General features: G+C 41.3%; 1 protein-coding gene across 2 annotated transcripts in view; it reads left to right on the top strand.

The window, feature by feature from the left end:
• The window catches only part of GSK3B (glycogen synthase kinase 3 beta), a 128,104-nt gene that overhangs the window by 75,188 nt on the left and 39,920 nt on the right, over positions 1–12,996 (top strand). For both annotated transcript variants that reach the window (XM_082769883.1, XM_082769884.1), the window contains exons 4-6: positions 6,074–6,184; positions 8,997–9,127; positions 10,973–11,079. In XM_082769883.1, coding sequence (XP_082626009.1) covers positions 6,074–6,184; positions 8,997–9,127; positions 10,973–11,079 — 349 coding nt within the window. The remainder of the gene's footprint in view (positions 1–6,073; positions 6,185–8,996; positions 9,128–10,972; positions 11,080–12,996) is intronic.

Genomic DNA, 12,996 nt, shown 5'->3' with positions numbered 1-12,996 from the left:
CTCTAGGTCCCTGACCTGTCCTGTTTGTTTGGTGAGTCACTTTTGTCTTCTCAAGCCATTCTTCTGCCAGTCCTAGCCACTTCTGTGATCTTCTTGGATGGCTTTTAGGAGAGCTAATTCTCATCTTCCTACAGTTGTTGCTAGCTGATGGCATAGTTTCTGCTTGAAAGATGCAGTTCAAATATCCATAGGTGACCCGTGTCAAAGATCACAGATCGATTCCAGCTTTCAGATGTTGGGAGGCTGCTTCCAGTTTCATAGAAGAAGCTCTCTTTGGAAATACAGCTAAAAGCTTGAGGACTTGACAGGACATAGAATAAATGAGATAGGCAGGCATTCCCAAATTCTCTTAAGGAGGGACCTTTTTCCTTAATAGAGTCGTGTTTGGAGGGAAAAAACTATTTTTTAATGAAGTGAAGAAGCCCTGCATTAGAACACAAGGCTTAGTGCATCACCGAGTAATGTAGCCTCTTTCAGTGAATGAAGATACCTGATGCAAATACCTATTTTAGAGCCAGACAGAGGAAAGATCTTAAATATAAAACTACGTTGGTTGGCTTTACTTTTGTCCTTACGCTGCTATCGCAGCTGCTCTGATCGGCAGCTCCTACCTCAGGCTATATTATGCTGAAGAGCAATGAGAATTTTGGGCCAGTTTGGGAATCTTTTGACAGCTAGGTATAGGAACAGCAAGCTTGAGACCCATGTCATTTCCTCAAGCTCTGTCATAGGCACTGAGGGAACAGAGAAGGAAATATTTTACCTAATGTTTGTGGTACCGATAGAAAATAGTATCTTTCTGAACCCTTAACAGTTGTGTTAAGCGTTGTATTAAGTTGATCCTTCAACTGCTCTTGCTCCCCTGGAGTTACCCTGTGGCTGCACATCTAGTCTTAGGGCTCCTTTACTTTGGTGGCAGCCAGGGTTCAGTTTGGGAATAGATGTGGTTGTAAACTGTAAGTATAAACACGCACATGTGGCCACTGGATGTCATCATTCCTTCATACAAATAAGGTCAGTTCCAGCATTTTTGGCATTTTAAAATTTTCCCATTTGTCATGGCTACTGAGAAAGTTAGAGAAGGAAGGCTGCAGATTCTTGCTTTGTCTTCAAAAGCAGCACCAAAGGCTTTGTATCTTTAAAGCACCACGTCAGCCTTCAAGATAAGAGAAGGAAGGTACGTCTTACTGTGTCTGATAAGAGTTTGAAGTATGTGTTGGTTGTAGCTTTAAGAAGTAAAAGCTTTTTTCTTTTTTTCTATTGAGGGCAAAACCAGCATGACTTTGAACCTTTTATGTTGTCTAAACGTAACCAGGGTGAAGGGCGTATCTTACCTAACGCTGACACTCTGGCGTTTAAGTAATGCACTCTGAAAGAAGGCTTAATCCTCGTGAGATGCTAAAATCAGTTTTCTGGCTTCCAAAATCCAAGTTAAATCCTTCAGTGCTTTCTGGCAGAACCCTTGTGTAGCTGCCATCCTGACACTGACAGCCCACACGCGTAGCACATACCTTCCCAACACCGGTGGAGTTGTTTCATACCATAAAGAAAACAGGATCTATCTGAGTAAAATGAAGGCTTATTAACCTCGTAGAGTCCCAATAGTGATAATTTCAATAAGAAGTGTGTTCTTGAGGCATATTCCTTAACTTTAATTGACCATACGGAGGCCAGCTAACTCAGGGAAATGGGCTGGGATTTAAAAAAACAACAAACAAAAAACACCACCTGCAAACCTTGCAATTTCCTCCACACTGTTACTGACATGACAGATAAAAACTGAAAGTATTCACCACTCTTTCCAGATGCTGACCAGTAAGTTTGGTCACCCTAGAAGAAAGAACAACCAGAATAATTTTGTGGCCTTTTTATCCTATTACTTGGTGCTTAGAGAAATTCTCCGTAGAGTAGGAGTGGCAGTTGACAAGAAGTTTTGACACCATCCTAGATGCTGATGTATTCTTCAGAGCAAGCCCTGTGACCCCCTCTCCTTTTGCCTTCGGCCTGTCCTTTGGCATTTATGGACTTCTGTCACTGTGTCGGTGGTGAGTAGGGGAGGTGGCTGTCCTGTGACGGATTGATGTCAACTGTAGTTTTATATGTTGTAAATATACTGTTTGATACCTGGAAAAAACAATCAAAAGCTGATAGAAACCACTCAGGATTAATCAGAGGTTTGTTGAGAAGGGCTATTTGTCCTTTCCCTGCAAGGGACAATCCAAAAGAGTGAATCCTTTAAACCACTAGCTAATGGTTTACATTTGCCATACTGAGCCTCAACTGGATGGTGCTTAGAACAGGTTTGCTTGTGTGGACTGAAGGCCAGGAGAGCTTTAAAATTGGGGTTTGTGACCTCTGTGCTGCCTTTTCCATGTCAGTGATGTTTTTACTTTCACTGGGTCTTCAACCTTGCAGTGTTTAACGTTCACGTGCTGGAGCCTGTACTTGCAGCCTGTTTAATCTCTGATTTCTGACACAACAAAAAAATAAGCTGCAAGAATGCTTTGGCTCCCGTGCCCTGCTCGTGCCTCTCACTGTGGCACAGTCTGTAATGGTATTTATTTCTGTGAAGTGTTTCCAAAGTGAAATAGCGCTTGAATTATTGGTTCTTGAGGGATGCATGCTGGTTCAGTGACGAGGCCGTAGTTATTTTGCCCTGGCTCCTTTAGGTGTTTAGAAGCGCAGCGTGTGGCAGCTGAGACTTTGCCTGCCAAGTGACAACAAGCAGCTTCTAACATTTGGGGCAATTGACCAGAAATGAGTTGCAGGGCTAAAGTCAAAATCCTAATGAAGTGCGTTGATCCTGTGTTTCAGGATCTGGCTCCCTGCCCACCCCCTTTTTCTTTGTAAAGCGTAGATGGTAATGACCTGAGCAGCAAGCACAGGAAAACATGGATGCACTTAAACATTTGAGCTGTGGAAGAAGGCTAATCATCTATTCAATCCCAACATCTGTAAGGAAGAGTGGGTTATTTAATGACGTTTCATATTAGATTTTTGCCACTTATACTACTCCTGATCCATCTAGGCTCTGTAGAGGTGTTTCGGATGTGCTCCTGATGGTTAGGCTACCTTGGCTGGTGCCCAGCCCAGCAATTTCAAAACATCAGCGTGGAAACAAGTCAGCTGTGGAATACTTGGTGAGGTCTGCAGAAGGCTTCCTGTAATGGAAAGATAAGCCTCGATCCTTTCTCCTGATCCCGAAGCAGTTGCCCTCATTTGGCAAGCTCTTTGAGCTCACCCCGTTTCCTGGTGTAATACATCTGGGTCACTGGAAAAATATGTGTTGAGGAGGAATGCATGAGGTAGGCACACCAGGTTACATCATCCTCGGGGCTTGTCAGGCCACGACTGCTTTCTAGCTCATACTGAACCTTGTCTGGGGGAATCCAGGTAATCTGGATGTTATTTTCGTCCAGATCATGCTCACGGAGAAGGGTGATAGTTCTTGAGAACTCTTGAAAACTGTACTCTAAGTGTTTATCAGAGTGGTACCAGGTGACATCAGGAGGAGGTAGGTCAGAACACTTGAATCATCTTTAATTCATGAAAGCAGCTATTTAGGGCTCTTCTGAAGTGTCAGTTCCTTCGTACAGAGCCAGCAGCAGAAGGCTGGCCTTTATAGTTGTATATGAAAGCTCTGGGTCCATCAGATATACACATCTAGACAATTTGTCCGTTGGCTGGAGGAAAGGTGTCATGTGCCATCACATGTTGTAGGTGATAACATGATAGATATTTACACAGGAACACCATGCAAAGCCCATGCAGTTTGCTCAAGTGCTGTGCTTGGCATCAAAACTCTCAGGGGCTGGTGGGTGCAAGATCTCCACCTCTGCAATTGAGGTGTCCTCATCTCTTTGTGCTTGTTGTGTCACGCCATTGAATTAGTCTTTATTTCCCAAAGAATGCAAAATGAAAAAATGGAGGAGAGAAGTGAAACATGGTATGAACTAAACAGAGTTCTCTATTTCTTGAAACTCACTGCTATGAAATAGTGTAGAAAGAGTTTAATAATCATATGTATTAGTTTTATGTCTCATTTTCCTTGTATTGTGAGAGGATAATGAAATCACTATAACTCCATTTTTACTTGTTTTTTTTTTGGCCTAATGTCTCGTAAGTCTTTTTTGATACGTGGAACATGAATTCTTTGAAAGAAATTAATCAGCCTTAGTAACAGAGTGCTTTGCACATTGACTTGTTACCAGTACAGCTGCAGCGCTCTCTGAGAGGCAATCATTCATCAGGTTTTACCTACACTGAATCAAACGTTCTCATTTTCATGAGGCTGTTTGCTCTCTTGGTATACGGGCTGCCTTACCAGGCATAAGTTCACTTGATTTTTCAGGCTGTATATTTTATTATAACTAACGCCTTGAAAATTCTGACCTGAGCGTCGGGGGTGGTGGTGGGTTTCAGTTGGCTTGAAGGGGAAAATTGTTTCTGCAGAAGAGAAAGTGTGAAAATGTCAGGAAGAGCAGTCACGAGCTAGCAGTCCATTGGCATTCACGTAGTGCCAGTGCTGTTACCACTGTTATTTAAGCAGTCGTGCTTAAAGAAGAGCATCTTGTAAGGAAGAGTGATGCAGGCAGGTCCTTGCGAGGTGACTTGGCCTGTTAGGAGCTACTGGCAAGAGCTACTGAGATGTCCTGGAAGTACAAGCACGTGTTGTCAAATAACAATGAGCACAGATCTTGAAAACGATGCAGAAGCCAGCAGCTGTTCGCACATCAGGCACTGGAGGTGTTGGTGTGTGTGTTACTACACGCCATTCATATACCCAGCGGAGATGGCTGCTGCTTGCCCAGGCAGGATCGGGACAGCTAAGGTGCACGGAAAGCTGTGAGAGTAACACCACACCGCGCTCCGAGTGACTAATTAAGTCCCGGTAACATCATTAAATTGCAGTTCAATGAGGTTTGTTTTCAAGTCAGGAAGCATTACGACACACAGGCAGTGGGCCTGCTGACGGGGGGCTCCAGCTGAAGACCCGGGAGCTCCGTGCTGTCCCCATCCGTGGCGTGTCTCTCCGGATCCCCTTGCCTGTAGAAAGACCCAGTTCTTAATGCAGCAAGTGCAGGAGAGGTTACTTCTGCTCAACTCACCCAGCTTGCAAAAATACTTCTTCAGGTTGATATAATTAATGCTGGGGGGAGGAGGGTATAATTAAATCTATTTGCAGTCCTGATGCTTTGCACAGAAGACTGCATTAAAATATCAGAAGTCTTTTTAAGACCTGTTTTACCACTGAAATGATCTCTTCCACAATTAGGCACTATGTGATTATAGCTCTGTGTCATTTAATTCCTCTTTGTTCCTGCTTTCCTTTGCTAACATATTCTGTAACAAAGTACTTTATTATAAAGCTGCCTCTGTTGTTTCTTGGGATTGAATTCACACAGACCTCTAACCTGATTCCAGATAATAAAAACGATGCTCGAATCTTTCTATCTAATGTTTCTATCTTGTTCTGTTTTACCTGCAATGCGTTTGTAAGCTTAAGCTGGACAAAACTGGGACTTTGAAACGCTTGTAAGCAGAATGGTTAGGTAATATTAATGGCTACTAATTATTAACCTCTTAGCAGTTCAGTAAAAGTAAAGTTACATTTCTAAAAGAGGGTTTTTAAACTTTTTTTTTTTATGTGTAGTTGTGGGGTGTGAGTTGGGGAATTCCAAGTTTGCACTCGTTGGGTTTTGACAGGGAAGGGACTAATGGGTTGGTTAGCCTGCTTTTTATAATGAGGAAAGTATTTCAAGGTGATATCTCCTAATGAAAATATTGAGTGGGCAGAACATTTATCTCTTTGTCCTCGTTTATAATCAGAAAATGCCTTATGGTAGAGACCACACTCATTAATGTGACCTTAAACATAAATTTGACTTAGGTATTAGAGTGCAGGTCCTAAGCCTAGAGGAAGAACAGTTTGGTGGCAGCTCACACGCCCACTAAAGATGTACTTAGAAGGTCCACAGGTTTCTCAACCTGTCAGTTTTTCTGAATGCTTTTATTGTACTTCATGCTTCAAAACTATTATTGATTTTTCTTTTTCTCTTCTATTCTTTTTCAGAAAGATGAGGTGTACCTCAACTTGGTGCTGGACTATGTTCCTGAAACAGTATACAGAGTTGCCAGACATTATAGTCGGGCCAAACAGACACTCCCTATGATTTATGTCAAGGTAGGTAACGAATAGCTGTGGTTAGATGAAGAAGTATATTATAGGAACAGACTCCCTGGATACCTCTCTTCTCACATAATTAGTTTTCTGAGATTTTTAGAAGCACATACATCTTCAGGCAAGGAAAAAAAAAAAAGATCAGAACAATTCATGCTATGGAAAAGGAAGAACAGGAACAAAAGGCTTAAGTTTCAGCAGTTGATTTCTCACTTTCCAGACATCTCAGAATGGGCTAGGGGGAGGCCAAGGAGTGAGGGGTGTTTTGTTTTCAAGCAGTTTAGAGACTGACACCAGCCAGGTAACCAGCTTTCGGCATCTTGAGATGATGAAGACAAAATAGTATGAAGGTCAAGAATTCAAAGAGGATATCGGGAAGAATAGTGTTCTCTTAACTGTTACCTTCCCCTTTTCCTGGCGTATGAGTAAGATGACACGTGCTTCTGAGGGATTGAAAGGTGCATTTTTGTCTCTTTCCCTGCACTTGGAGCTCATTGTCTTCACCACTCAGCTTGAAGAGCTACGTGGGGCAAGATGTTTGTATGCAAATTGTAGCCTCAAAACCGCACTTGAGCTGTCTGCATCTTTCATTGTCTTTTTACAAAGTGGTTTGCAATGAATAAAATTATTTTATTTGTCAAGCATGGGACACATCTGGGTCTCGTAATTCTATTTCATATATTGTGGTGACCACAGTCCACATGCTGGTGAATAATCGTGATACAAAATTCACGTGGTGAATGAAGCTGATACAAAAGTTTGTATCAGCTTGTTAACATGGCATCCAGATAACACTAAATGGAAGTTAGCAACAAATGTTCCTGGCTTGCATTGATTTCTCCAGGCTCATCTTTAAATATGCAATGCTTAACATTAGGGTGGGTCAAATAATAAGTTTTAATTCGATTGCAAGAGGATTCAAGTTGCAAAAAGTCATTATTCTCATAACAAAGTGTGCCATAACTACATGTGAAGAAATTGTAAGTTGCATGCTTTGGCAGTAGCCTGTGCTGTTGCCTGTTTTTAAGAAGCACAGCATCTTCTCATTCAGCAACAAGAATTTCTGCTGCAGGGTCACTCCTGTGTTGGGCCTGTTGGTGGAACATGCCCTCAGGTTATATGCTTCCCAAAGCTTGTTAGCTTAGCTTTTGATTATTTATATATTTTTGCGCTAATTCCTGTTCATTATGAGGACTTTTTGGGGAAAAAAAAGTCGTATCTTTTGAGAGAAAACTCTGCTTCAGCTGTTTCATCTTGCTGGATATTTGGGACTTCCCATTCCAGGTAGAACAGCCAGCAAGACTGTTCTTACCTTGTTTTTCTGACAAAGCAAGCCTTTGTCATAATCTCATGTTTTAAAAGAGATCTCATGACTTTGATGCCATTAAAGCTTTGGCAATTGGAAGATACATGGATAGCACAAAGGTCAGGTCATGCCTATTTGATGAACTTCTCTTGCCTGGGTAACAAAGAAGCTGCTAAGGAACTGCAGGGAATTTTTTTTAGTAATCTTTTTATTAAATTTTATTTGTAACCTCCAACAGTCAGTCGGTAGGAAATTCGTGGAAATTTTGGGTTTGCCATGTTGAGATGGAAGGCATGCTTTATGAATTCCACATGCGTTGACTTGACTCCTCAATTTAGAGCAATCTGCTGGATGATTTTGCAATACACTTGCACAATAAAAACTTAACGCGGCTAGAACAGTCAATTCAGAAAACGTTTGTTTGCTTTTCTTTGTGCAGAGTTGTGGTTTTGACAAACAAATATGAAAACTAAAAACAGAGCCAGGAGTCAGGCTATTCTTCTGCTCGTACCTTCCCACCAAACAAAAAAAAAAAGGGGGGGGGGAGAGGGGGAGTGTAAAGACAAAGATAATGGTGGGAGTGAGACAAACATGGCTTGATACCAATATCAAGTAGTTGCACCTGGTTTTACGGGCTCTGAAAGCTGGCGTGTGGAGAACGTGTGTTTAGAAAAGGAAAATGTGAAGGTGTAACTCCAGTAGTGTCCAGCCTATAGGCTAATTTCAAATTGTTGGCTGCCTGTTGTCAGACTTGTGTCTGGGTTTTCCCATGTCTTTATGACTCCATATGGAGTACAGTCCTAAATATGTCCAGCAGTTTCTTATTATTTGTAGCCTGATGTGTGTGGCTGCAGCAGCCGGACATTCCTGCATCGTCCATTTTTGCTATGTGATGCTCTTGGCTTTGTAACATCTCCCCTTGCTGTATTCCTCCCTGCTAAGGAGTTGGCCAGTTTTGAAAGGGGGACAGAGCAAACCCTGCCTTAGCATACTACTTTGTGCCTTCTGTAATTTTTTTCAGAACAGTTGTCTTCATGGGCCCTCTCTTTTTTCCCAAATTCAAACAAGCCTGTCCCTTCACCAAGAAAAAAACTGGGAGATTCATTCCGGTGACAGGTTAAGACACTACCATATGAATACTCCATTTTTATGAAGAGACTGATCTACAAAGCAAACTGAAACTTTTTTGTGTGTATGTTTTCTGTGACTACCATCAGTGTTATTTCTGTGGTTATTTTTAAATGTTGGAAAGCCAGTATAGTTTCTTCTTTAGAGTTGTGCTCATTTTCTAAAGAACAAATAAATGAATTTGAACCTCCTTTGTTGTTATATGGCAGGAGGTGAAAAGATATGCCAGTTTCTGGACATCTTCTCAGCACTAACATAAATTCAGTAGGGTTGTTCTTTGAGTGATTCTGTTTTTTATTCTAATAAGACTTTGTGCTGGATGAATTGTTTAGCATGTTTTGGCTGGGAAACCGTGCCTTATGCAGTGTTTCTCTGTTCCAGTTGTACATGTATCAGCTGTTCCGGAGTTTAGCCTATATCCATTCCTTTGGGATCTGCCACCGGGATATAAAACCACAGAACCTCTTGCTGGACCCTGATACAGCTGTCCTAAAACTCTGCGACTTCGGAAGGTAAGTTTGTCCATGGCCTGAAGCCTGGATGGTTAAACCCACTTCTTTCAAGGCGAAACTAGTGACATTTTGCAAAGAAGCTCTCAGTGTTCCTCGGAAATTTATGGTTTGTAGCTTTGGAAGGGAAATTACTAATACTTTGTTTTATATTTAAAATGATTTCATATTAAAAAATTGAGCTGGAAAATGGTATAAAATGGGAGGGAACTGAATTAAAGCCTGTTGTTTGTGCAGGTATTCAAAAAATAAAAGTAAAGATGCCGTTGCATAGGGAAAATACCGTGCCATGGAAAAATAACACCAAATAATAGTGTGAAATGTGTTTGTGGAAGAAAAAAACAGGCAGAACAGCATAGTAACATGAAAGGCTGATGCTACACTTTATGTGTATTAGTCTACCAATCCATTTAGTATTTTAAATACTGTAGAGGAGGGCCAAGATCCACAGTAACGCTTCAGACAGTAGCTCTTAGTATACATCTGTATTCTAGTTTTCCATGACACCTTTTTTTTCTAGTATCTGTTCAAGTGAATCACCTTCACAGTCCAGCCCTCCTCTAGAAAATAAAACTGATACAGAAGTTGTGGAAATCCACGCTGAGACAGGAGATTGATTTCCTCCTGGTAAAGTCTAGTCCTTAGGTTGTGCTGTAGCTTTGCGGACTAAAATAGGTAGGTCATATGTGTGAGAGGTCACCAAAGCTGCTGTTGCTAAATTTGCTTGCCCGTAGAGAGTGGGAATGTCAGATGGTGATTACCCAAGCAGTGCATCGTCATGCCTGGTGGCTTGGGAATCTCCTTCTCAGCTCTACCTCACGAGCATAGGAGCAAAAGAGGAGCCATGCTGGAACTTGTAGTAACGATGCATAAAAAAGGTGGTACTTCACTTTGTTAAAAATGTGGAATTGGCAATTATAGTTTGTGTAGAAAAGCTGTGGGGAAAACTGAGGCTTTTTAAAACAGGCTAAATAAGTGGTGGGAACACTCCTTCCCTGAAGGCTGAGTGGTGCATCTCAAAAGCTGGATGTTGGATTTAGCTAGCTTGCCACTCAGCTGGGTTTGTTGATACTCAGTTGAATATATCATACGTCTGAAAGGGCTATTTGGTCTTCCAGATCCTATCCATCTAACGTGGTACTAATTAAGAAGTATAACATGTTCATAGACTCATGAACAAAAAAGTAACATGCTCTTGCGTCGCTTCATATTTAGATGTTTCCAAAGGTACATGCGGTTGTGGTTGGGGCAATACTGTAGGCTCGATCCTTTGTGGCAGTGTAAATGAAGACTTTACATGTTAATCTCAGACTATTAACATGTGCCCATACTGGCAAAGTTTTGTAGTTGTTTGTATTTTACCTTTTCATATTCCTTTAGCCTCATGCCATACTCCCTTAAACAGCAAAGAGCTAGAATATTCTGTTCAAGTTTAAAAAAAGAGAAGAAAAAAAAAAAGTACTCAGTTTTGGTGAGTACCCAGGCCTTTTGAACCTTAAAAGGTAACTACATTTGACTGAGCTCTATTCTGTCTTCTTCCACTTGGTAAACAAACCTCTGCACCCTGCAAAACACACTGACAACTGCCAGCCAAAAATCTGACCCTATTTATCCTCCAGATTGCAGTCAGAATTTCCTTTGCTTTGTCCACTATAAGGTAGCTGCTTGATGGATTGAGCTGATTTCACAGTAAATTGAGTCTGTGGCTTGTGTCAGCTTAGAAGAATGCAGTACTTTAGCATTTAGGAATTGGGGGTGGTGAAGAGTGCTGAAGCTTAACACTGCTCTGTGTTGAAATATTGTAAAACTTCTCATTACTAAGAGATTATTGTTTTATTTCCCCTTCAGTGCAAAACAGCTGGTTCGTGGAGAACCTAATGTCTCATACATCTGCTCTCGGTACTACAGGGCACCAGAGTTGATCTTTGGAGCCACCGATTATACCTCCAGTATAGGTAAGTATGTGTATTTGCTGAAATCTATACCAGTTGCACCTGTTTTTATTCTGTAGGTAAGTGTAAAGGCTTGCAAGAGGCAGAATTTTGTTGTAATTGGTCAGATACCACTTATTTACAAAGGACACACATAGGTGGCTGCTGTGATGTCTATACCTTTCGAGATTTCAGTGTCAATTATACTAAAAAAGGGTGGTGGTTCTGTTTGTTTTTTTAGTATACGGGGTGTAATCTGATTGAATAATCTGATTCAAATAAAATATTTTCCAATTCTCCAGGTAATTTTTCTATTTAGTATAAAAGCAGGTATGAAATCTCAAACAAAAACCTCGTTTTAATGATGAGTTAAAATAACTATAAAGAAAGACTGTAGAAATATCAACTGTAACACTGCTTCTGGTATGCTGTGTTTTAGACACAGAATAATTCTGTTGCTTGTTTGCTTGGCTTTTAGTGAAGTGTTTTTAATGGCAGAGAAAATGTGGTGTGATGTTCAGCTTTAAACTCTCTTGAAAGGTTTAATGTACTGTGTACAGCAGCATTTCGGATTCCGTTTATTCTGTTAACTTTTCCTCCCCCATAGTTATTAATTTTGAACATGAAGACAACTTCTTTTTAATACCTGGCCTGTAGCTGCGTCATGGCAACATTGGGGAAACCAAAAAGGTTTTGGCAAAGGGAAATAGCTGGAATAGTCAGGTTTTCATGCAGCAGTCATAGAAGGTTTCTCAAAGTGAACAGCATTGGGTTGGCTTGTTGTGGGTAGCATCTTCAGTTTTTCAGTCAAGGTACTTCCTGGGGCCTTTTTGAAGGCTGTGCTGAAAAGACTGGGATTTGGCTCAAGTTCCCTGTAAAAGTTCAAACTGGTTAAACTCATTGGCTGGCTAGCTCATTTCACATCTTCACTTCTTTGAAAATAGAAGTATTTCCAAAGACTGACTTGCTCTTGTTATTATTTTTTCCCATTAGTTCTTCTCCAGTATTGTATTGTAGCAACTCTCACGTATCTCTCTCTCCTGGTATAAAAAAGGGGCAGGACCAGAAGTAGACCGGGTAAAATAATGGCACAGTAAAGATAAAGCAGCAGAACTTCTCTGGTGGTTGGGCAAGCCAAAAATGTCAGCCCCAGCCCTGCCCTTCCTGCCCTTGGACACAGCTGGCTCCCGCAGTTTGCTCTTCAATGTGCTGACTCAGCTTCTGTTGACGGGAGGCTTCGTTTTGGCTAGGTGAACTTTCTGCTGGGGTAGGGAGTTGAATCAACATCACCGCGTAGTCCGATAAGCACCAGAGCCCAGGTAAAAGCAAAGTGGCAGGAGCTCCTGAGTGAGAGGAAGGCAGCTGATCCCAGCTGACATCTTGTTGCCAGCTGAGAGCTCATAGATTGACTCAGCTGTGTTATCAGACTGCATGGGCACAACTTGTTTCAGAGGATAACTGCATAAAACAAATATTTTAGGTGTCACCAGAAGAGACTGCTTTGTAGATATGTCTGTGAAATGTCTCCTGCGCCAACTCTATAGTGACTTTAATCTTGCAATTTTTTTTGCAGAAGCTTTAAAAGTTGTAGTTTCAATTTTTGTGTTCTTACCTGCCAGTCTCTACAACAATTTTAATAAAAACATCATGATAAAGTGAGGAGTCCATCTCCCACATGCCAAAAACATCGTGATTTTAAACCGTTGTGGTTCAGACTTCTCTCGTGCCCCCAGAAAACTGTCACCCCAAGCCTCTTCTAAGTAAAAGAGATTAAACTTTCACAGAACAGCTTGAAAATGAAGCTCAGCAAATACTTTTCCTTCCTTCCCTTTCCTCCTTCAGCTTCCTTTTCAGCATAATCTTTGCACCTGGGCGCTGAGAAGTAACAAGATGCTTTTACAATCTTACTTTGCAGTTTCCCAGCACTCTGCAATGTGTTGG

This window comes from Aythya marila (assembly GCF_965140915.1).
Source record: "Aythya marila genome assembly, chromosome: 1".
Lineage (NCBI taxonomy): Eukaryota > Metazoa > Chordata > Aves > Anseriformes > Anatidae > Aythya > Aythya marila.
The sequence above is the reverse complement of the archived record's forward strand: the minus strand, read 5'-3'. Positions and strand labels throughout refer to the sequence as shown.